General features: G+C 44.9%; 1 protein-coding gene across 2 annotated transcripts in view; it reads right to left on the bottom strand.

The window, feature by feature from the left end:
• Positions 1-644: 644 nt before the first annotated feature.
• The window catches only part of LOC126522559 (ubiquitin carboxyl-terminal hydrolase 15-like), a 70,191-nt gene continuing 46,359 nt past the window's right edge, over positions 645-24,476 (bottom strand). For both annotated transcript variants that reach the window (XM_050171327.3, XM_050171328.3), the window contains exons 17-21: positions 22,558-22,820; positions 17,716-17,978; positions 14,569-14,672; positions 9,092-9,180; positions 645-2,489 (exon numbers count right to left, since the gene is read on the bottom strand). In XM_050171327.3, the coding sequence (XP_050027284.2) occupies positions 2,346-2,489; positions 9,092-9,180; positions 14,569-14,672; positions 17,716-17,978; positions 22,558-22,820 (863 nt within the window). In that variant the 3' untranslated portion in view covers positions 645-2,345. The remainder of the gene's footprint in view (positions 2,490-9,091; positions 9,181-14,568; positions 14,673-17,715; positions 17,979-22,557; positions 22,821-24,476) is intronic.

The raw sequence follows: 24,476 nt of genomic DNA, 5'->3' as shown, positions 1-24,476 counted from the left end.
ACAGACATAACCTTCATAAACCTTGGCTATGTGTTACGCCTCATTTTTCTCTACTCAATGCCACACACAAAATTAGGCCCATACTCTTGGACCCCGTCACAGTCGTATCACACTTGCTTATACCACCTCACTGCATAATATACTCTGCTGTGCAGCCTACACAATGCAGTGCCTGTTCAGCAGCAGCCTCGCCCCCTAACACGCAAACCTTCTCAACACCACTTGCTCTCTGCTCTCTCCAACAACGTTATGCGTACTCCCACCACTTTTCCACCTTTCAGAGCGATGTTTTTTCTCCTTCCCTAGAGCGAAGCATAACCTAGGAGGTATGAAATGCTAGCAGCCAACTGCTACTTGAAAGACAACAGTGTTTGCAATATCCTCACTGAATGCGAAGAATATTGAATAAAAACTTTTTTTTTTTTTAAGCAGACTTGCAATTCCAGCAGTTGACAGTGCCACCCAAGGACACGGCTTTGCTGTTGCCATTGTACAATTTTTCTTTTAACATTCCGAGTTTTTCATGCACACTGCAAGTGATATTAACTAGCACCATGTAGAGTGCCAAGTGTTTTGCCAATTCCAGGTTAAAAAAATAAAACCTACACTAAATGTTGCATTAAGCAAGAAAAGGCAGCCAACCCTCATGCCTGCAAGGTTCTTTATTATTTTTTCATGTAAAAATGACAGCATCACATTCTCTCGACCAGCATTCGAATATCTAGCTCCGTTGTCGAAATTCACGGCCAGAACTCGCAGACACTCTAGTAACATGCTGCCATTTGCAGCAACAGTCTTTGGGAATAAGAAGGAAAATAAGGAAAACAAAGGAAAAAAAATTAGGAAGAAAAGGAGGGGGGGGAGGTACTCATTGAAATTTATACAACTCAACAAGAAAACATGTACAAAGGACGCAAAAGCCTGCAAGCCATCACACAGGTTGTTCAGCGATTGATCAAAATGACTAAAAATAAATTACACCATTCGTCAAAGCAAAAATAACCCTAAAAAATCACTCTCAACGCAACGGTTGGTATAGACATACAGTGGCACTGAGACGCTGATGTTGTAAGCTGCTTCGCTCACAACATGCCATAGCAACCAGCTTATCAACTCGTGCGAGATCATCTCCCTTTTAAAAAGCAGCCTTCTCATGCACACTGCGCTCGCACCCACAACCAAGGGTGTTAATACAAGTATGCTGGGAAAAAGAAGACAACAGAAGAAAGCTCACCAACAGTGCCTGCAAGCTGTCTCTGCAGGACACCCTTCTGATCGCACGACTTCCATATTTTGATGAACTTCCGAAGCCTCTAAATCTGAACAATGCAGTTTGCATTGCCTTGGGTTCTGGATGCCACCATCCGCTTAGCTCACATGCACACTTCCTGATCTGCACTTGCACCCTCTTGCTGCAACAGCTGACATTTGCACGGACACTTCAGTCACGAAGTGTGGCAAACGTCTGACACAACTGGAAACCACAAATCACTCAGCTAGTCACACTTGTGCAAAAAAATAGCTCTGTACGAGTCATCAGATAGATGACTTCTTTCGCCTTCTTTTCAATTTGCTAGCTTCTGTAGATTGGCAAGTGCAAATTTGTGATGGGGCTTCAGCCAACTACCAAAAATTTTTCATGCAAACTAAGAAAAGAAAAAATTAACTCTTGTGAAACTGCTGTAATGCAAAGCATGGAAAAGCAGCAAAGATTTTGCTAATGTATCTGGATTGGAAATTTCTCTGTGGCTCGAAAGCATAACTGACTATATATAACCTAGTACATGGAACTGATTAAGAGCTAGTCTACACTGACCTCCGCTTTGTAACAGCAGCCTCAAAGTCGCATCACAGAAGTGGTATACTTGGAAGATTAAAAAAAAAGTATGAGGCGTGCACACTGCTTTTTAGCTCCATTTAGGGGAGCTACAAAACAAAGAAAAAAATAAAATCACACAAACAACAACTGGGAGGTGAGGAATGCAGCAGCAAGTTAAGAGACGACAAAGCTAAAGGAGGCTCAGTAGTGAACCTTTGCCACATCGGCATCACGAACCCTCTTCTCCACCTTTCGGTCGGGACGGCTTGCCGGCACACAGCTTCACGCTTCCCAGGGCCAAGAACTTGCACCAAGCGAGCAGTAAGGCCGTCGCATGCGTTGACCCAAAGTTCCACGTTTTGTCGCCCCCGTCCTTCTCGGATGCCCTGATGTGCCCAGCCGCAGAAGCAGCGAGCGGCAACAGTCTGCCATCTGTGGCGCACCACATGGTCTCTCTCACAAGGCGAGCGCCAACACCACCAGCCACCTTTCGAGGCACCGCTGTCACTCGTGTCTCGGCAGCGCCCTAACTGAGGTCCATCCGCTCTTCGTCGACCGTCGTGGAGCAGCTCTGCCTGCTTGTTGCCGCTGCTGTGGTGCTCTGCTTCTTGGGGGACGTCCGATCTCCAGAGTCACGCCGGGCATAGAACAGCACGTAGGCTGCCTTGGACTGCGTAGAAAAATGGAAAACGTGGGGTAGATGCACGGAGCGATACAAACATTGTTGAGAGCATGGAGGAAGATTATACCTAGGCAGGAGGCAAGCATAACGTATAAAGCTCAACCCAGAAAATGTTAGCCTAACATGTGGTCAGCATCTTTTGATTATTTTCAATTAATACACGATTGTGTCATGTGTTAAGTTTTAATGTTCCACTGCCGCACCATGCTCAACACATGTTACTACAAAAAGACAACTGGTGCCACTGCCACACTTACATATTGCAATGAAAACGAAAAATGTATACAACGAAAGAAACGACCAAGTTTGCACAAGCATTTTGGGAGAAAAATGTGCACAGAGCGGTTGGCAAACCACCTGAACACATTGATTAAAGCCTACCGGGAACCAAGTGCACTGGACTAAGTCCTCAGAGTGCAGGATCGCATGTTTGGCTGAATTTTTGAGGTAGACAAAAGAGATGGGGGTGGCTTTATGGAGAGTTGGCTTGTGAAGGCTGGCTGCATCATGTAATGCTCCCTCCTAGTTTATTTCCTTTGTCCGTTGTTGAAAGGACACCCTCAGTTGTTTTGCCCGAACCTGGTGTGGTGCCACCTTCGCGAGCGCTACAAGAAACAGAATGAACGGCGTCGGGGTGCTGCGAGACACGTGCTGCATGAAGCAAGCTGACATGTTTGTGCATTTGTGAGTCATTCTTGTAATTTCCATTTTGTGTTACTGGATGCTTCCTAAGCAGGACAATGGTGCGAGTGACAAATGCGAGTCTGATATGTGATGACAGGCTTTCGTGCAGCTATGCTGACAAAACGAATCACATTGCAATGGGCCGCTGAATGAATACATAGCACCGGAATGCAATTGCCACAATGCCTACAATTGTATTCATGTTTAGTCAGGCCGAATATGAATCGAAACATGCTTCGGTAGTAGAAATGCACGATCTTGAGAACTCGCCAGCCGCCCACATTATGTTTGAGACAGGGTCGATTCCGCTGAGCGAAGGTTAGCTATAGCGTATCAGCCAAGTTCACATATTTGCTACTATTAGACCTGCACTAAATGTGCTCGTTAAGATAAAAACTGCTCTTATAGTTCAGTTTTGACTATAGTGACTCTTTAAAGAGGCCCTGAACCACTTTTTATTGAAGTGGAGAAACGCATCTGAAGTTAAGATAGACTATTTCAAAAATACTTTGGCATAAAAAGTACTTCAATGTGTTCAGCAAAAGTGGACTTATAGGGCAACCAAAGGTTGCATATGACCTAATTCGCATTGTTTCTGCTATTTCTTCAATGCCTTGCACTGTGAAGGCTACGGCGGAGTGGGGCCTGCCCACAACACTCTGCCTACTGAATGTCACCGAGGCGCGCAGTTCAAATTTGATTTTGGATGTTCATGCAGACATCACTGTACTTCCGATTTTGGCACCTACCGCGTGCCAAACGGCCAAAGGCAGTTGTCCGCAACAAGCCGCAGTGTGCTCAGCCAGCGGACTCGTCATGGCGGCCACGGTATCTACACTACGTAGCAGACTCTAGCCACATGCAATTGTAGTGTGTATGCACAGCGTTTGCATTCTGCACAACCGGGCTTGATCGTGTGCTCGCGCTTATATGCTCCAGCCTGGTCATGCTAAGTGGTATGGACTGGCTTTGTCTTGCGCCAGCTTGACCAACGGATAGTAGCCACATCCAACTTTCGCATTTTTTAAACGCTATCAATAGCTCAATGCGAAGCGATTCCTGCCAAGGCGTCTAACTGTCTAATGTACACTGGCAAGTGTGCGTGTGGTCTGACCTTAAGTTTCAAGAGTTTCGAAGCTAACTGTGTGTTCAAAACCAGCCGAATTCGCGAGACCTGATGGCTACAACACCGATAAGCAAGGTGATTAAAGATTATTTCCTATGCAGCCGGCCACAGCCAAGCGTGAGCAGATGATAGTCAGGTTCTTCCGGAAGTACGTAATTATTATAAAAATTCGAAAGCACATTTTCGCTTACTTCAGCCTTTCTATTAAACTGCGTCAATGAATATACACATAACAGCAGGAAAAAGTGCACCGATCCAAACACCCTTCTCTTGATTGATGTCAGCTAATGGCCAATAGCAGCTATGTATGGGAAGCTCCTATATTACAAAATAAAGCATCCAGAAAAGAGTGAGGAGCAGGCTTCTGTTGAAATAGAGTGTTCGAGAAAAAGGTGACTTCGAGATCTGCCCGTGATCTCCATGCGCCATGCAAGATTGCAAAACTTGGCTGAGAGTGCTTACATATACAACACTAGAGCGCCACATTTGTTTACATTGGCAGATATATGGGACACCGCTTGCCGTTTGTTTCAAGTACAGTGAAAACCGCGCACCGCTGACATCAAATGATGAAAAATATGTTGCAAAACATGCAAGTTGCGCATGTTAGAACCGTTGCATCACATTGAGGCGAGCAGATATGAGTGACTCGGGCAATTCGAATATAGCGACTATAGGTGGTTGTACTATACGATGTCCTAGCTAATGTTCGCCAAACTCTTCAACAACAACAACAAAAAAAGGATGTTTAAAAACACGATGCAAGGTACTATTTTAAAACCTCCGGTGTTCCCTCATTCATTCATTTGTTCACTTTCTGTGGCTTTTGTGCATTTGTACTAAGCCTATTTGGCCCGCGAGCAGTAGCTCGTGCACCGCTTCCAGGATACACTCATGTTTTATTAAAGAGATGCTACAGGCAGGCACTCATACTAGATCTCCCCGCTTCTTTATCTCCAACATCGCAGTCTACTGACGTACATCGCAGAACCAGGTTTAAATATATAGGGTGTCCCAGCTAACACTAGCCAAGCTGTTCAAAGAAGAAAAAAGAACATACACACACAAAAATCTCAGTGCAAGATGTGAATTATAAGACTTACATTATTATTATTTTTTTTTGTTATTGTTGTTGAACAGCTTGGCTAATGCTATAGCTGGGCCAAGGTGGCTACTGCTGATTTTGATAGCTCATTCTGATTTTTAGGGCTCTCCAGGTATAAAGTGTGTGTGTTCTATAGCATGTTCTATAGCATTCTGTTAGCGAAAGAAAACATTGCGCATATAAGCGCTCATTTAGAGAGTGTGGTGCTTTCAAGCAAGAACGCTGATGCCTGCCGTACTTGCATGGTAACTAAGCGAGGTGGTCGCTTATGCTGCAGTATCGAGAGGGCCATCACTTGTTGCCTGCTTGAAATAAGAGGCAAACCGTGCGTCTTGGTAACTAATAAGCTAGTCAGTCAGCATAACAATATACACACAGATCTACCAGTCTATGTAGTTGCATTTTTTTTATGGTAGTGCCGGCAAGTGCAACTGGCAACCTTCGATCAACACCGCCTCAAATTTGATGTAGACAGCTGGCAAGGGCTGTATATTGTGCATTTCAACTTGAGAAGTACATTTTGACTCACTTTGTGCAACAATAAATATACAACTTGAATCTCGTTATAGCGAAGTTGAATGGGGAGCTAAGATTACCTTGCTATATCCATTACTTCGTTGTACCCATTATTGCGATTTACTGCAACGTATGCCCAATGGGGTGCACAATTGTAAACAGAAATAAGAAAACAGCCTTGCGGCCTGTGCAACCGTTACACAGTCACAAATGCAATTCAATTTGAATAAAACAACAAAAGAATCGTCGATGTACAACACGTGACTGGGCACCTGGTGCGACAGACTGTAGATGGCTGCCTTCTGTTCCATTGTTATAGTCATTCATGTCCGCTTTGCACTTGGCTCGTTGCAATCTAGATACACGTGGCACACAACACAGCACTTCACTGTGTGATCAAGGACGTTAGTGCACTTCACCGCACTGGCTTGGCTGGGCTGGGTTTTGGCCTCAGAGACTGCACTGATGCCAATGCCATCTCAGAATATTGCTCGATGACGTGTTAAACGCGGGTGCGCAGGAGTTTTGAACTGCCATGGAGAACGAGTACCAACACTGTGGAAAGGAATGCGCTCGGCAAGCAACAGTCAGGTGTTTTTTTGGTTTCGGAAACGAATCTAGTTCGTTATATCCATTGGTAGGAGAATTTCACTTTGTTAAAACAAGGCCATAAAAGCATGGATATCTATGGGGACTTCAGGGGGAATCTTATTTACTTCATTACATCCATTATTTCATTATATCCCATTTTGCTATAATGAGGTTCAAATGTATATGCAAGCGCAGTTGCTGCGACAAGTGAGTTGTCTGCTCCGCAAACCCCTAGACAGTTTTAGTTTAGCGTACGCTATACTATTGCGTACGCTATAATATAACGGGTTGTTACTGCATGCTATTTCTCAGATTTAGCGTTAGCGTCTTTGCATGGTTTGCGTAGCTTGCGTGAAACATGCCGGTAGTCGCGGCTGCTTGCTTCGAATTGAATTTAGTGTTGATTGTGTAAAATTCACTCAGTTCATAGCAAATGACTGCATAAATGGCTTTTGCTTAGTCTCAGGCCACTTCGACGACAGAGTATTATGGATAACCTTGTGGAGTTTGAGATCGCTTCTCGTTTCGAACGAGTCGAAGCCTAATGAAAGAAAGACTCGAAATGTCAGCTCCACCTATTGTTGCAGTCGGGAGATAGCCCCAACGACAGCATATGGCCTCTGAGACCCGAAGATCTCGCGGGGCAACTAAAACTGTAACAAACGTTTGCTACTTAACGTACGCTATACTATAGTGTATACTGTACGCTATAGTTGCATATGCTATAACTGTCTACTGATGCTGTACAAAACAATTCCAGCGCTCGCCGCTATGGTTCAGCACATGCCCGCTCAGAGTATGCAAAGGCGGATTTCATCTATGCCATATGTTCTACATTACACCGGTTACATAATCACACTGTACACCAATTACTGCAACATGTTCTGTAACTAAGAACTTCCATAGGGCTAAATAGGGCCTGGATAAAGGCACTAAATTTAGCTATGCATGCATGACAAACTTTATTAGGCATTTCTTTTTCTGTTAGATTACTGATGCTACTTACCAAAACATGTTCCTAAAATTGTGTATATCGTCCCAAGTTACGTGCTGCAGTAAGTACTTACATGCCAGTGTGCATAGTTACTTACATCCTGAAAGTGAAGTGAAGCTAGTTGCAATTACAGTTTCAAGATATTGTACAATGCATTACGTGCAGAATGAATTCACTAGCTTAACTGTGTGCAATAAAAAAAAAAAAAAATCCTGGAGAATCCTGCTATATTGGGTACTACATTCACCCTAAACATTGAGAAAAGCTGAACAGTGTTGCATACTAAAACAAGTACTATCATAGACGAAAGGAACATAAATTGGAAAGTTTGAAGTGCAACAACTTTTAGATGCAATAACTGAAGAGCATGATTTCGCACCCCTACTTATGTGGTTGCCAAGGATGGAATAGGCCACAAACTGCATATAAAACTACACCAACATCACACAGCTGTGGAAGCAATGACAATACATTCTACTTTGCCCTGTCTTGGATTTTGCTTACCTAAAGCAGTACAGTTTGCATCAGAAGTTTACAGTCTGCAAGATCTGAGAAAACGCTGAATTTCCTAGCATAGCACTTCTCAAACTTTCTGGCCTTGGGGAATCCCACCACTTTTCCCAGAGTGTCATAGAACCCTTTCCCTCTGCTTTTTTCCATCGATGTGTTGGTACACAGACTTGCTATAAAACCTTATTAAAGCATAGAGAGAATGAAAACAGGGGGTCTCACTGATACTCAGTATGGTCAGAGTTAATCTGCTGACATCTCGCAAAAACAAAAGTGGGAGGGGAGAGCCTCCCCAATAAACTTTTGTGCATCCAACACTTTCTTTCCATGAAGATGCCTTTATAGAATGCGGTGCATGCTGCATTGTGGTGTGTAGAGCAGTAAAAAAATTCACTCATCTATGCATTATTGTAGGTTTCTTATCAAGAGCAATGACATTCAAGATGAAAGATAACACACCAAACCATGACTGACGGAAGCCAAACACGTGCGCAACAGTGCTGATATGTTGATTAGTGTGTCAATTACGTGCTGGCAGATCCAGAGCAAGTTTGTTTCTGTTCTTAAGCTTGTGTGTGGACAAAAAGCTCCAGAATGCATGTGGTAACATGCCTATCCGAAATGATCTGCCTGCCTTCTGATGGCTAATCAGTCAAGTCTTTGCACATTCTTCCATGCAGTCCATGCATGCTGTTTTTGTTGCCGTTCCCTCTTTCTGCGTCCTGTTATCGTTGAGATCAGTCCTGTCGACTTGAATGAACCTTGTTCATGTACGTAAAGTTCAAGATTGCGCGCCATCAAGGCACCGACCAGGTTGAAAAGGCAGCGCAAGATGACTAGTCGTCTTGTGCTGCCCCTTCAAGATGTTCAACTAGTACCAACTTGCCCAAATGTCAATTCTACACACACCTTGGTCGGGTCTTTCACTGAATATACCAATTTGTGAATTGAATTATTTCAGAATTCAAGTATTTGCACACCCCTAATAAATAAATCTCTAATTTTATGCAGCTGACACTTTTTCTCTCCACACACTACCAGGCACACCATTAAGCAACACTTACCACAACATTGTCCTCTGTGGCTGAGGAAATGCTCGAGTCATCAAAGTGGTACCACTTCTGCGTTTCCTTGTTCTTGGCGTAAGCAGTGTCTGCAACAAGGAAAAAAAGAAAGAAAGAAAAAAAAGTTGCCACGGTTACCTGCACCTACCTTGGCACTCCATTTGAAGTGGAACTTATACCGTAAAAACCGACGTATAATACGAGGTTTCTTTTCAGTTATTAGCGCCCCAAATTTTTGCTTTGTACTATATGCGGATCCGAACAAAAAATTCAGTCAGAAATTTGGGCTAGAAGTTTTGGTTTCGTTATTGCTGCGTGGCTACGGCTTGGGTTCATTATTGCTGCGTGACTACAGCATCATTTCTTTATTGTTGAGTGCGCACCTTGGCAGCACATGTGCAAACCACACTTCGTGAAATGCATCTTTCTTATTTCGCATTGAAGGACCAAGATGTCTGGACCACAAAAACAGTACTCGTCTGCTTTCAAGAGAAAGGTTATTTTAGCCGCACAGGACATCGGCAACAGTGCGGCCGGGAGGCAGTTGGGTGTCAACAAGGGGAGCATTCGCGGATGGTGTTGACAGAAGGCATGCAGCATGTGTGTTTCGCATGCAGCAAAACACGAAGAAGCTTTTGCGGACATTCCCGGAAATTGAACTTACCCCGTTGGAGTTCGCACGCCAGCAGCGTGCCGCGCATCTAGCTATGAGTGTGGAGCTTATGCAGGCAAAAGCTAAGGAGCTTGCAAGAGAAAAAGGGCTACCGAGCTCCGCCTTCTAAGTGAGCAAGAACTGGATTTATCGCTACATGTGCCGTGCTGGTTTTTCCTTACGCCGGCGAACTGCAATTTCGCAAAAGCTGCCAGAATCGTTCGAAGAGCTGCTTGTGGCTTTTCAGCGCCACATTATTTCGCTGCGCAAGTCCAAGAACTTCCAGCTACACTCTTAGACAAAGGTACACCATTTGGGGTGTATATCTGGCACACAACAATAATCGTCATCTGCCTTGCTTGCATTTCCTTTCTTGAAAACGCCGCACCCGCTACTTTCCTGTCAGGAATGCTGTCATGCTGATTATGTGCATGCTGTTCGTTACTGGGAAGTACCAAGCTTGCAGCATTAAAGAAAGGAAATGCGGAGAAGACAGATGACGTTTATTGTTGTATGGCAAGATGCAACCCAAAGGGTGTAATTTTGTTATAGAGTGTAGGGCAAACCGGCAATGCTGACCAAACGCCGCCTTATCTGGACATGCCATGGCCCCTCACCATGCACGAAAAGGGCTCTAAACAAGTTTATGTCTGGTCCACTGGCGACGAGAAAACGCGAGTTACCGTCATGTTGCCATGCACGGCAGACGGAAGCAAGTTCCCGCCCTATGTCGTCTTCAAGCGCAAGACAGTGCCTAAAGAATGTGGTGGTGAGATGTCATGAGAAAGGCTGGATGAACAAAAATCTTGTGCTCGACTGGATAAAGTCCATCTGGTGTAGGCGGCCCGGCGCACTGTTATCATTCCTGTCCGTCCTCGTGCTGGACGCATTTTGTTGCCCTTTGGCCGACTCAGTGAAGAGGCTGTTGCACGAATCCGGCTCTGAACTTGTCGTTATCCCGGGTGGGATGGCGTCTCAGCTGCAGCTTTTAGATGTTTACGTGAGCAAGCCGTTCAAGGACGCGGTCAAGCGCCAGCCACGCTATGCAAGTGGATTGTGGACGCATGGGCTAGCATACCAGAGGACCTTGTGCGTTGCAAAATCAAGAAGTGCAGCATCTCGAACACGCTCGATGGCACAGAGGATGAGTACCCCTGGGAAGATATTTCCGACAAGGAACAATCCGAAGAAAGTGCAGCTGAGGAAGATAGCGAGTGAAGTGTGGAGTGTAATTTAAATAAATGCTTTCCTCGAGTTTTCCTAACTCGTATTATACGCGGATAAAACTCTTTTTCCCATTTCGTGTCCCAAAAATTTCACCTCGTACTATGTGCGGTTTCGTATTATACCCGGCTTTTTACGGTAGTGTCTAGACCTGGACACACATGTCACACTGTGGAAACAAAACAACAAAATAAAGCAAATATAGTGAAACCTCGTTACTATGAACACCACATTAACAAACTCTTTAGATTAACAAACTTTTCAGAAATCCCCAGTTGACTTCATATGGTTTCAATATAAGAACATTTCAGTACTACGAACTTCGGAATACTGAACTTTTCAGAATAACAATCGTCACTCAGTTTCCGTGTCATGTTAACAAAGCCTCAGCACTATGAACTAATATTTTGACATGTGAGGATTCTTAGATTTCCCTGTATCCTTCATGGCAGCCGAAACTGCAGGCTAGCAGATGACACACTGCAGAAAGCAAATGCCACGGCACATGAGTTCCGAAAACCCGAAACAGCGCTCAATTAAAAAATGCAGGAGAGAATTTTTCAAAAATCTACTGCGGAGGAGACGACGCAACAGGTTTTGTAAGCGCGTGCTCTGCCCAGGCAAGTCTGGCCTAGTCAAGAAGGCATGTCTCTTTTTTCGCCCTTTTTTCTGCAGCCGTACTAGCGTGCACAGAGAAATTAACCTCTGTACTCGCGGGGATGCCACACAGTTGCACTTTGCACTTTCCGGACGATGTCGTTTACGCACGCTTGCGCTTTGGAATAGCTCAGGTGTCCGCCTCTAGTGAGACAGTTGTGGTGCCCCCGGCAAGGAATATGAAAAACAAACAAGAAACACAGCACTTTGGAGGTGACCTGAAGCTTCCTTTCATTCAGTAGTTTCCTCAGCGTCAGCGTCTGCTTTATGCGCATCACTCGTACTATACAGTGCTTCAGTGGTGGGTGGCAGCGGAATCTATGGAAAATAGCAACAGCGCGGGCTAAGAGCCAACAAAAATGATTTCGTGGATAGCTCAAACGGTTACAACTTATGAACTGATGGACTGATGGGCAAAATGGTTCACTTTGGGGCTTTCACTATAACGACCTTTCAGAATATTGAGCTATTTTCGCTGGTCTCACCGGATTTGATGTGCTGAGATTTGACTGTACAGGGAGCCTAGCATGGATTTGCACAGATCAGTAAAGTGCAGGGATGGAAGCAGTCAAGGAAGTTTTGAAGCATCCCTGGGAGCAGCAAATTTGGCACATTGGGGCATGGATTGTCTGTTTTGGAGCAGCTTGGTAAAGGTCAATATGATTGAAATACTGGCATATGAAGAAAAAGTGTTCCTTATTTGACTTCGCGGAGCAATGTTAGATTATGGCTAATCAGTTCTGCAAGATGAGGAAAATTCATCACTGAAGAACTGTCATCCACCCGACTGTAACATGAAGCTGCACAGTAAACCCGCACAGGTTTTTGAAAAACCACCACTAAATTACATACTGAATGTGCTAACTGTGGCCACGAAAAAAACAAGGGCTTTCTGTGAACAGAGCCCACCCTATGTTGATAGGCTTATGTTGAGGCTAGCCTTTCTTTTTCCATTGTGAAAAAGCAACAATTTTAATTAACTAACATTTTTTGCCTTAATTATTTAACAAGATGCCCATGCAAAGGTTGTGGAATACATCGAGAAATGACCGATGACAGCATATATGACAACCCAGGTCAAGTGTGGTCCCTTTTTTGTTACAGAAGAAAATTAGTACAAAGCCTGGGAAATTTCCTTTAAAAATACATGTGACAACATGTCCCCACACCAGTAATATAAGTGGCCTCATACGTAAACGGCATCATCAGTGCACTGTGTATACAGTCAACATTGTTACAACGGACCCACCTACAGCAGACTTTTGGATGTAACGGACCATATTGCAGCCTTAGTTTATCCTACCTATTTTATTAACGCAACGAAGTTCACTTTTAACGAACCGCACTACAATGGACTATCGGCTACAGCAGAGGAAATTAGAGGGAGGGTGGGAGGAAATCGGGGCGGAAGCGCGCCGTCTTTCACACGCGAGGCAAGGGGGGAGGCGAAGGAAAGAGGGGGTTCTACTGCGATGGCTGCTGTTACCGGCGCGGCCGCCGCATCTTGAAAGCGATCTGCGATGTGGACAATGTGCACGCCAGCACGAACGCCGCATCTTGAAAGCGATCTGCGATGCAGACAAAGTGAGCACTCGCCGCATCTTCAAAGTGATTTGTGATGGGGACAAAGTGCACGCGAGCACTAGGCGCAGCATCTTGAAGGTGATCTGCAATGTGGACAAAGTGCGCGCTCACCGCATCTTGAAAGAGATCTGTGATATGGACGAAGTGCGCGCCGGCGTGGGCATCGCATCTTGAAAGCGATCTGCAATGTGGATGAAGTGCGCGCCAGCACGGACGCCAAATCTTGAAAGTGATCTGCGATCGGGACAAAGTGCCCGCCTGCTAAATTTGGAAACTTCATTAGAAATTGGAGTTTTAGCGCAGGTTGCCGCAGCTCGATGGTTTGGCGCAAGGTGGCGCAATCGGCGCAGCACTTCCTTGAAAGTGTCTTCCGAGAACTTATCAGCAATAGAACAAGAACGGCGGCAGCAGCAAGTGAATTTCCCTTAGTTCTGCCTCTTGCTTCAATGCAAACTAAGCAGCTAGAACAGAGCACATACACAGTCCTCAGTGTGCCTAGACTCTGTACCCACCGCAGATTGGTTTCAAGATAGGGGCCGCATGACTGCAACTGCCGCCAGAGTAGAACACTGTATGCCATGGCACTGACTCTGCCTTTGTCGCAATGCAGTGTGGTGAATCATACCAAGAATAGAAGGGGGTCCTTGTCACGGGACACAGTATTTATTTTTAATTGCATACACAGGTGCACCCGCCATCTCCTGTCGCAGTCCAAGCAACAATACACCTAATGAAAGTACTGGCAGGCTTTTAAAGTTATTTCGGACATGCCGGTGGCGCTTTGAGCTAAAGCGCTCGAATTGACACAAGGAGGCATGGAGCACAAAAAGGCATGCATTCATTTTCTTTTTTGACTACCTGATTAACTGACTACCAAGAAATCAGACGGCTGTATTTGTATCGAATTCAATTAGCTAATTTTGATATTTGCACACCCTTATAAAATACCACAGTGTTCCCTTTAGTATCCCTTTAATTTTGCTAGCAGAGCTGCACTGACTTGATATTGCCACTTCTGGGCTGGCTGATCAACTAGGCCAACTCAGGTTCGACTAGACTAAAGACTAGGACTGAGTAAGCTAGGCTGACCAATTGAAAAGGACGATGCACAAAGAAAGTGGAAAGTATGCCTCAACGAAGTCTGCCTCAGTGTAGACTCAGCAAGGAAATGCCAGCGCTAAGGAACGTGCCTGATGTTGACGAAATGCTTTAAATATCAAATCAGCTGGAAGTGCACTGCACATCTGGTCCCTGTGCTCGTTAAGTTTAACACTCGCTTCATTGTGCTAGTTGTGCTTTAATAATGCTCACAGTGAGTGCCTAAATAACTTTCACAAACAATTACACTACCCATACTTACAGTGGCCACCTCCCATGCCCCCGTAGTGGTTGGCAACTGCGATGAGGTCGTACACAGCTCGCTCGTGCTTCCGGTTGATTATGTAGTCATCCATGCACAGATCACTGGAAGAAAAAAGGAGTAGGGAATGGCTTCATGCTCCAAGCTGCTTCGTTAGCAACTGAGGTGCATGCAGGCTGCTCTACACTGCCCGACCAACAAAGTTTGCAGTTGCAATGCATTCAGACTGCACCTTAGCACAGGTGCAAAGGCAGAATTGATGAAGGAAAGACAGCAAAGACGTTTGTTTTCTTCCTATTTCGGCAGGCGCTTTCTGAATGCCAGCGTGCTACATGACAGTCACCACAAGATGCAGGTGCCTTAACTTAAAAGAGCAAAGAACCATTAAATGAAACAAAAGGTCAATTGATGTCCTTCATGATCTTGACACTGTAAAACCTTGTTAATTTGACCATCGTTAATTTGGAAAATCAGATAATTCGGATTTGTCCTCTGGTCCCGGCAGGCATATGCAACATTTAGTGGCACCAAATTCTCTTTAATTTGGACATACTATTTGGCCGTACACCTGTTCATTCAGTCAAACCTTGGAGTGCAGCGAGTGGCACACACTTGAGACGTGGAAGAGCAAAAGCCGCACTAGCGTTCAACTGAAATGAAGCACCAGAGTCCGCCTTGGCATTCATCAGTGGAAAATGACAGAAACGCCAGAATGCTTCATGTTTGTCTTTATAGCCCTTATTCTTGCGTTTGCTGCTGCACATGACACTGCGTTGGGCGCTTGCCTTTAGAACTGTGAAGTCGCCATCCATGATCGCGTCATTAGTTACCATGGTTCCACCCGCAGCATTTGCGCTAACAGTAGTTTCGTTTTGATTGGTGTGTGCACTGGCTGCACGCCTTTTAGAACCGTGAAGTCACCATCCATGATCATGCCATTCATGACCGTGGTTTCGTCCGCTACAGTTACGGCAAGTAGTAGTTTTGTTTCAACTGAGAGTGCATTGGGCATGTGCCTTCAGAGCTGAATCGTCAGCATTTGTGATCACGGTGCCGATAGCGGCCACAGTTTCATCCACAGCGGAAGCGGCAAACAGTATTTTCGTTTTGACTCCGCATGTTGCCTGTGTGCCTTCAGGATAGCGACCACGGTTTCATTCGCAGTGGTTGCGGCGAGCTATAGTTCCGTTTTCACTCAGTGCTGGCATTTAATCCGCTGGCTATATCACAATGGACGCACAATTTGTCGCCAACCACCTCACTGGTGACAGAATCATTAGGACGTGCATGCACTAATGAAAAGCACGTCCCGGACGAAGGCGTAGGTTTTGCGGCAAGACTAATGCGAAAAAAAGCCACAGGGCCTTTGCCGCTGCGTCCGCTAATCAGTCACAAGACGACGAGAACTGCAGCTTCCGAACTGTCTTTGTGTAGAAACAGGATTTGCTGATTCATTCGGTAAATGAAATAGTGTTAAGGTTTATGACTTAGTTTATTGTTCTCTTGGTACCCTTGATAATTCGACATTCAATTAATGCGAAAATTTTTTTCAGTCCCGTGATATCCGAATTAACAGGTTTTACTGTGTAAATCATTTGAGTCTAGTTTCCTAAAAAATTATGATGTGACAGTTGGTCATCATGCAATATATGCTGTCATGCTTTTTGCATTATCCCAGAGCTTTGTTTGTTCAAGCAACAAGTTAGAATGTTTCTCCATTCATTGTTCTGGTACTATCTTGGCATTTTATGTAATAATGTCTCTGCTTGCAACTCCTGCCAGTACAGTCAAATCTCCTTAATTTAAGCAGGCTTAATTCAAACTTGACGCTGTGTTCCTGTCAAAGTTATGTGTATTCCAATAGGCGAAAACGCCCGGTAATTCAAACACACAAACATTTGTGACGGTTAATTTTAACATACCACACTCCGAGAATGTTCTCAGCAGTGGACCAATTCACGCGGCGGTGCCTCCAATTAGCATAGAGGAAAACCTTAGGAGAGACCCCTCAACACCATGCCTGAAGGGGACAAAAACTCTCAGATGGCAAGATCGCTTGCTTCTGTGTCGTGCCGTAATGCCCCAGCCACACTTGTGGCAAAATGCGCACCGCAGGAGGGACTGGTCTTGGGCAGATTTCTCACGGCTCGCCGCGGTGGCAAGTTTGCTTCTTCAAGTTTTGTTTTCTGCCGTTATAGGGAAGCGAGTGTTAGCCAGAGTGGGCTCTTACGTGGTCCTCGCTCACTGTGTGCTTGTGCGCCGCTTCACGACTTGCACCGTTCATGCATCATGCTATGGTGCACGAATGCTTCAAGAAAATAAATTCGAACTTCTTTTATTTCGAACAAATTTTCGGGCCCCTTCGAGTTCAAATTATCGAGATTTGACTGTATTTACACACTGCTACCAGAAATAGAATGGGGGAACCTTCCAACAATTCTGTTTGTATTCCATAAGGTTTATATAAATATGCAGATACTGTATTGCTAACAATAAATTCAATTTATGCACACCTGAAGGAAACTAATGCTTTAAATTTACATATACGCAATACACAGTTGGCCACAAATATTTACAGGACATGAGATTTGCTAAAAAGCAGTCTGTAATATACTTTTTATGACCTGCCCGGTAATTTATTAAACTGAAGCGATATGCTTTTACAAAGCACAAATTCACATTTGTTGTGGAACCTGCTTTTGGTAAATTTCCTTGGCCGACCATACAGTAAAGAAAATGTAATTGATTCATGCTGTTCAACACCCAAATCAATGCTAAAAATTTTAATGATGGGGTTTTACATGCCAAAACCACGATCTCATTATGAGGCACACTGTAGTGGAGGACTCTGGGTTATTTTGAGCACCTGGGGTTCTTTAACGTGCACCTAAATCTAAGTACACGGGTGTTCTTGCACTTTGTCCCCATTGAAACGAGGCCACTGTGGCCAGGATTTGATTCAGTGAACTCACGCCCTGCAGCAAAATGCCATAATTGAGCTACCGTGGCAGGTAGACAACAAAGCTCCCATTTCTCATGTTCGAAATTTCACATAAAATTGAAATTCTGGAACTAGGTCCACATCTGGACCCCTCGCTACACCTCCCACAGCCACAAACGGTCAGGCGATATGCGATATGGACTTACGTGATGGGGAAGTCAACGTGGGTGTCGATCTTGTCGCGCCAAAAGCGGTTGTAGGAGAAGCGCTTGAGGTGGATGATGAGCACTCGGGGCAGGCTCCACAGGTCGAGCTTCTTGGTGGCCTGCTTTTGACTGCGGCATGTGGGGCAGAACCAGGGGTCCTCGGCACCCAGCTTCTCGGTCGTTGTGAACAGCTCCAGACACTCGCGCAGCTGCAGCTGTCGTTTCACCGCTCGCTGGTGCACAGACTCGTGGATCAGCACGTCCTGCACAGCATGCACTCTTACCGTTGTAACCGGAACTCTACATGTATGTTATGGCGACAACAAAACCAGGGAGCACCTAATGCACTGGCATAGGTAGCTCACAAACTTTTGTGTAATTTACAATGTGCAAAAGAGAGAAAGGGGGTTAACAGAGGGGGCCCGATTTTTATTAGTCATATCATAAGAAGCCAATAAAAACTGACACCAAGGACAACATAGGGGAAATTACTTGTGTTCAACAAATGAATATAAAGAAACGATAGATTAATGGAAATGAAAGTGGATGAAAAACAACTTGCCGCAGGTGGGAAACGATCTCACAACCTTCGCATTGCACGTGCGATGCTCTACCAATTGAGCTACAGCGGTGCCGTTTCCCCATCCACTTTATTGGGTATTTATGTTTCCTAGTAGAACCCTGGGAGTGTTAGCCAGCACCACCACTCACAAACCTTGGCAGCAGATGTGGAACCTTCTTTGTGCCGCAGGCATCACGAGAATGTTATCTTTTGGTTGAAGGCAACCATGCTGTCGGATTTGAGACCCTCGTTATGTAATAAACGAGAAGAAAGGGGGTTAACAAAGAGGCCCGAATTTTATTAGTCATATCATAAGAAGTCTGTAACAAACACTGACACCAAGGATAACATAGGGGATATTATTTGTGTTCAATAAATGAAAATAAAGAAACAATAAATTAATGGAAATGAAAGTGGATGAAAAAACAACTTGCCGCAAATGGGGAATGATCCCACAATTGGTAGAGCATCACACGCATAATGCGAAGGTTGTGGGATCGTTCCCCACCTGTGGCAAGTTGTTTTTTCATCTACTTTCATTTCCATTTATTTATCATTTCTTTATCTTAATTTATTGAACACAAGTAATTTCCCCTATGTTGTCCTTGGTGTAAGTGTTTGTTGGCTTCTTATGATATTACAATGTGCAAACCACACATGCACAGACTGCCCATTCATTGACACTACCTTTGAAAAGTGTTTCATGTTTAACATTCATCACACCAGAAATCTGTTGGCACACAAAACTCTGCCTATTCTCTATCATGGGCAGCATTTCATTGCTTGCGATGACATGTTCTTCTGGGAAGCCCAAACGAAGTAGCGCATCTCACGAGTAGTGCGTCACATGAGCGGCACGCGAGTTGGTCGGGTTAAACCCGAATGTGGTCAGGTTAAAACATTTCACCTAAACCAAAAAGCCATGTGTTTGAACCCTGCCCAGGCACAAGGACTTGTGTGATTAACATAACTTTATGATAAACAAAATGCATTACATGAAAACCCATTTGTGACTTGTAGAATAGCAATTGCCATTAGAAACTGCCAGATGTTTGTGTTTATAAAGTTGTATACAAGAAATAGCCATTTAGTATTTTTTATTCCCACAGCAACTTGCGAGGCATGCTCCTTGCTCCTCAAACTAGCCTGTGGGCATGATCGCGGGCCTGATAAATGACGAGAGCCAAACTTCTTGCGCCAGTTTGCCACCCACTTCCAAGCCTGCCTCAATTGTTAGGCCTAACCAGCATGCTTCGCCAGGTGTCGATGACCATTAACCTTCAGGCACCCTCGATTCCCTGGCCAAACCTAACAACAGTGGAAGATGCCGCAACGTACAAAGACCAAAGAGCTGAACACTACAAGAACACAGGGATAACTGCACTATTTTACCCCAACCTCATCTTTCACTCAACACGGAACAAGCACATATCCTTTGCAAAGTTCAAACGAACACTCTTCTCACCCCACTAATGCTCTGTAACTTCAGTTGGCGTAGCACAGCTCAGTGCCCCTAATGTCCGGAGATAATGGCAGATACAGAACACATTCTATACTTGTGTAACACTGCTATTACCTCTCATTTTCCTTGCCCTTTCCCACCTTCCTGGAGCGCTTGGCTTCACTCGAACAAGGCGGATCAACAACGGGCCTTAGCGGAGCGTCTGCTCTTCTTTACTGGGCCTTCGTGTTGGCCTTAAGGATTTTTTTCCTCCTGCTCCTTCCTTCCAAGGTTACAATGAAAATCTATTCATAGTGGCCGTACGGCTCTCAGAAAGCCAAGGTACCATCTCGCCAGCAAAAGTATAGAGGACAAACTGTATGGTGCAAGCTTTCTTCGCGGCTGCCATTTTTGAAGCCACTATGCACGCAAGTCACGTCTGAAATATCGAGCCAGACAACTTTCGGCATCCGCAGCTTCAGTCACCGTCGTAAACTTATAGGTTGGCATCCCTGGGCTGAAGGCGAGAATGTGGTGCTAAGCAAACAACCTAGGCAGAGCGGGCACGCCGTTTCCTTCGGCCCTCCCCTTTTCAAATGAGCGTCCCAACCCCGCACCCTACTGCGGGCGTCTGCTCCCTCCCTCCTCCATGTCATCTCACCCTTCTCTGCCTGTCTCACTTTCAGCCCGCACTGCCTCACAAAACTAAAGCTTTGCACAAAACGGCAAAGCAGTGTCATCTTGCAAAAATGCCAGGAAATTTGCATGATGACAACTGTGTGAGGTGCATACATGGGACTGATCTTTGCTGGAACTCGGCAGAGAGCACTTTCATGTTGAAATGTAATACGAGAAGACACGAACCGATTAGTAGTTCAAAAAGAACAGTTACATACGCATAAGCAGTTGAGGAAAACAAACTAGCAACTCGACCTCGCTGAGCAGCTGATGTCACTCGAGTTCGAACTGATCCGTGTGCTTAACTCTTTCATTACCATGTGTATTCAAATCGATCACTGGCAATCGATGCCTGCCAATTTCAATTTGTTGGAGCCGTTTCTTATCCACTTAAAGTCATCCAGTAGTTAGTACAGGCACTGCACCTTCAGAATCAGTTTAAATTTTCACACTTAAGCAATATTGCGATTTTTGACTGTCACCTTCTGCTGTGCTCAAGAAAAAAAGCTTGCCGTTCACGATTATGCTCCACTAGCATCAAAATGTAGTCAACTGACTCCCAGCAAGTCAAAGATTAAATTATATCGCCGGCTTTGCCGTCCGGCAATGCTGAGTGGTGATAATTAGCCAAAAATGATGCCAGCTGTTCACTAGTGAGCTTTAGTTTGGAGTCCGAGTCGTTTTGTTCAGCCAAAGTATATTTCTGAAGGTCCGCCGCATGTCCAACATGTGAACTTGGCATTTTTCCCCAGTTTCCAAGAGTATCCAAGAGCAAGGGGTGCTGCCGGTGTCACTGTGCAGTTATCGAGAGTCGCTCCCATGGCATCGTTCCACGCAGTTATGTCGCGAGAAAGGCGTTGTGCTCAAAACTATGCTGCACCCGCACTTCAATTTACTGTTGGGGCCTCTAGTTATGATTCCGAAGATGACAGCAAAGCAGATTCGAGCTGTGACAGCAACAATGTTTTGAGTCGGCACGGGACATCTGCAGCTGTTCACTGGCGAGTTTCCTTCACGGTCTTGAGCAGTCTCCTTCCTCGTGTGCACATACCTGCAGATTTTTTTGTATGACCTGGAAGCTCTACTGATTATCTCCAGAGTGCATACTTCGCTTGGTTATGATGAGCTGCCATTGGCAGCAAAGCAACTTCCGTTCACGCCAAGAAGGCTGCCCAGCACTACGGATCAGCGCTAGACAGTTTACAACGGCATGGGATTTCTTTCTACTCTTCTCTGCAGGGGTGATAAAGACAATCTGCAAAAAGGCAAACAGATATGCTTGGATGCATAATCTTGTAGTTGCCAAGCTACGCTGAAAGCGATCGGTCCTGGAAGAGGTGCATGACTCTAGACGAACTGGTGAAGTACGTTCGTTGGACTTATCGGACCATCCTCAAAAGATGCCAGGAAGAAGTAACTGCAAAATGTCTTACGAGGACCGCAAAGTTGAGCAAAAACCAGACGTCTTGTGGGAAAAGTGCAGAGCGTACTTTATGCTTCACAAAATCCAGGAACTGCTTGACTGCATGGCATGAGCGATGAACTGGTCTTAGTTTCTTTTTTTGTATCCGAAGAACAGCGCTGTACTGAGCATTTATTTCTTCAGACACTATTCATAGATTATTTATCTTTAAAATGCATATTCTGAACTTCCTTTGATATTAATGTTTTTGTATACGTTTCTTTACTGTTTTTATAACTGGCAGCAAAACTGGCGCTTTCTAGAATTTTTATGTTTTAATTAATAACTTTTTTGTTTGGCAACGTATGTTTTTGGAAAGAGCATTTCATTATGCACAATATGCTATGCTGCAATGTGTGCTGGAATATTATTTGTAGTGTCAAATAATCTTTTTCCGCGATCTGTAAAAAAACTACCATTTTCTCTCGGCAACTAAGAGTTAAGGCCAAAATTTTCAACATCACAGAATTCCTAGCAGTTCTCACCCTTACCTCCCTTTGTGAGGTCTAGGTCGATCTCGCGAGTTAGGAACTTGCCCGAGATTGCCCGCCTTTGGCTTTGTGAACGGTTGCTTTTGTTACTGCATGGATGAATACCACTTCAAGTCGCATTACTAAATGTCCACAATTTGATTACAATACATATTGACCAACTTTTGTAAAATGTTTCCAACTTTTAGATGAGCAAGAGGACACTCACGTCCGCTTTGGTCTCGTCGAAGTAGTGGGCGCGCACCTTGGGCAGCCAGTCGGCCCCCAGGTAAGTACGTGGTGCCAGCTGCAGGGGCTGGCCGTTGTCCACCAGGGTGGCCAGGTTGAGCGAGCTGTTCTCGTTGATGCAGTGCAGCGTGAACAGGCGCCGCTTCTTGTTCGGGCATTCCTTGGGCGGCGGCTCAGCAGCCGTCTCGCTGGCCATCTCCTCATCCACGTCTGCAAACAGCTCGTCTTCGCCGTTCTGAACCTCTGCGTTCCGCACCCCCAAGGGATGCCGTACGCATGAAGGGAGGGAGGGAGAAGAGGGACATGGGGCACCGGAGGAAAGGCAGTTAAAACTGGCACTGTGAAAGCCACACACCAATGGCCGAGAGAGGGACAAAACTGCACTTGTCAAGCATTAGTAGGCAGGCAGCACATTAAGGCAAACATGTGACACCATTAACTCTCGTTCGTTTGACCTCGGTTTCGGACTTTTCACTTAATTCAAACACGGTGGAAAGTCCCTGTGAGAAAACATTCATTTCTATGGAAGGAAAACTTGCTTAGTTTGAATGCAAAAGCATGACGCATAGTTTAATTTGACCTCTACAGTGCCCCCCACTTATGTGTGCACTGGTTACCAAAAGCTTGAAAACAAGCACTCCAGCAGACGGCGCTGCTGCTTCCCTAGGCATGAATCTGTTTTATTTATATTTTAGTAGCCAATGCTCCTTCTGCCCATGGAGCCATTCGTTTCTGCTTGTTTCGTGTCATGTCGCGTCAAGGCAGCATTAAAACTTGTCGGTGCTCTTCACTGCATGCTGGTTGAGTCATGCTTTAAGAGCAAGAATCAAAAAGACACCATTTTAAGCAATGAAAGAAGACTTGAAGTCATTCATTCTTCTACCATTAATTCAACCAAATCTTGCGATCCCACATGGATCCAACTAATGAAAAGTCAACTGTATGACGCACCAAAGACTAAGGGCAGATTACCACTGGCCTGTTCCAGTAATGGGGTCCGCTAAAGAGAAAACTTGTGTTATGTTAGGAAACAGATTGAGCACTGAGAACTGAGAAAAAGGGTCTGTCCTATTCACACATGCTTTATAGTAAAAGCTCCACGATCAATACAAAAGTTGTTTCTTGAGAAAAAGAAAAGTTAGGTGCAACACTTGCTTCATTTAACAGGCGGGCAAGTTGTTCAGAGAGTGATGGCACAAGCACTGGACCCAACTTCCACTTCTGCAAAGCTGGTACAGCCTTGTGCTTTCTTGATGTTTCATGCTGCTGTCTGGTTTAGCACTACCCAGCCTGGTGTTGTAGGCTATGCGCATTATACAAATGCAGTTCTAAGCAGTCATCTATAAGTCGAAAAGTTTTTTGACACTCCTGTATGACATTCCTTCAACACTTTTCGACACTCCTTCAGCGATATCTAATGGTAGTCTTAGAGAAGCAAAACTAATAAGTTTTCAGGACCGGAAAACAGCAGAAAATGATAAAAAGGGGCATTCCATTTCCCAGATCCAGAACTGCATGACAGGCATAAAAACTATCAATCCTTGAAGAATGCCACAAGTAGCTGCAACTTGTATCAAATACAGTCGAATCTCATTAATTCGCACACGCTTAATTCTATCTTTTGGTTTATTCAAACTGATGCTGTAGTCCCGTCAAAGTTATGTCTATTCCAATGGGCAAAAACACTCGGTAATTTGAACGCGCAAGCATTTGCGATGGCTAATTCGAACATACTTAGCTCCAACAATGCTCTCAGCAATGTGCCAAATCATGCGGTGGTGCCTTCGACCAGCATTCCTCTGACCCCGCCATAGAGGAAGCGCTTAGGAGAGACCCCTCAATGCCACAAGCGGGAAAGGAAAAAAAAAAAAAAAATGCGGCGGAAATTTGTGTGCAAGC

This window comes from Dermacentor andersoni, chromosome 6, assembly GCF_023375885.2.
Source record: "Dermacentor andersoni chromosome 6, qqDerAnde1_hic_scaffold, whole genome shotgun sequence".
Classification (NCBI taxonomy): Eukaryota; Metazoa; Arthropoda; class Arachnida; order Ixodida; family Ixodidae; genus Dermacentor; species Dermacentor andersoni.
The sequence above is the reverse complement of the archived record's forward strand: the minus strand, read 5'-3'. Positions and strand labels throughout refer to the sequence as shown.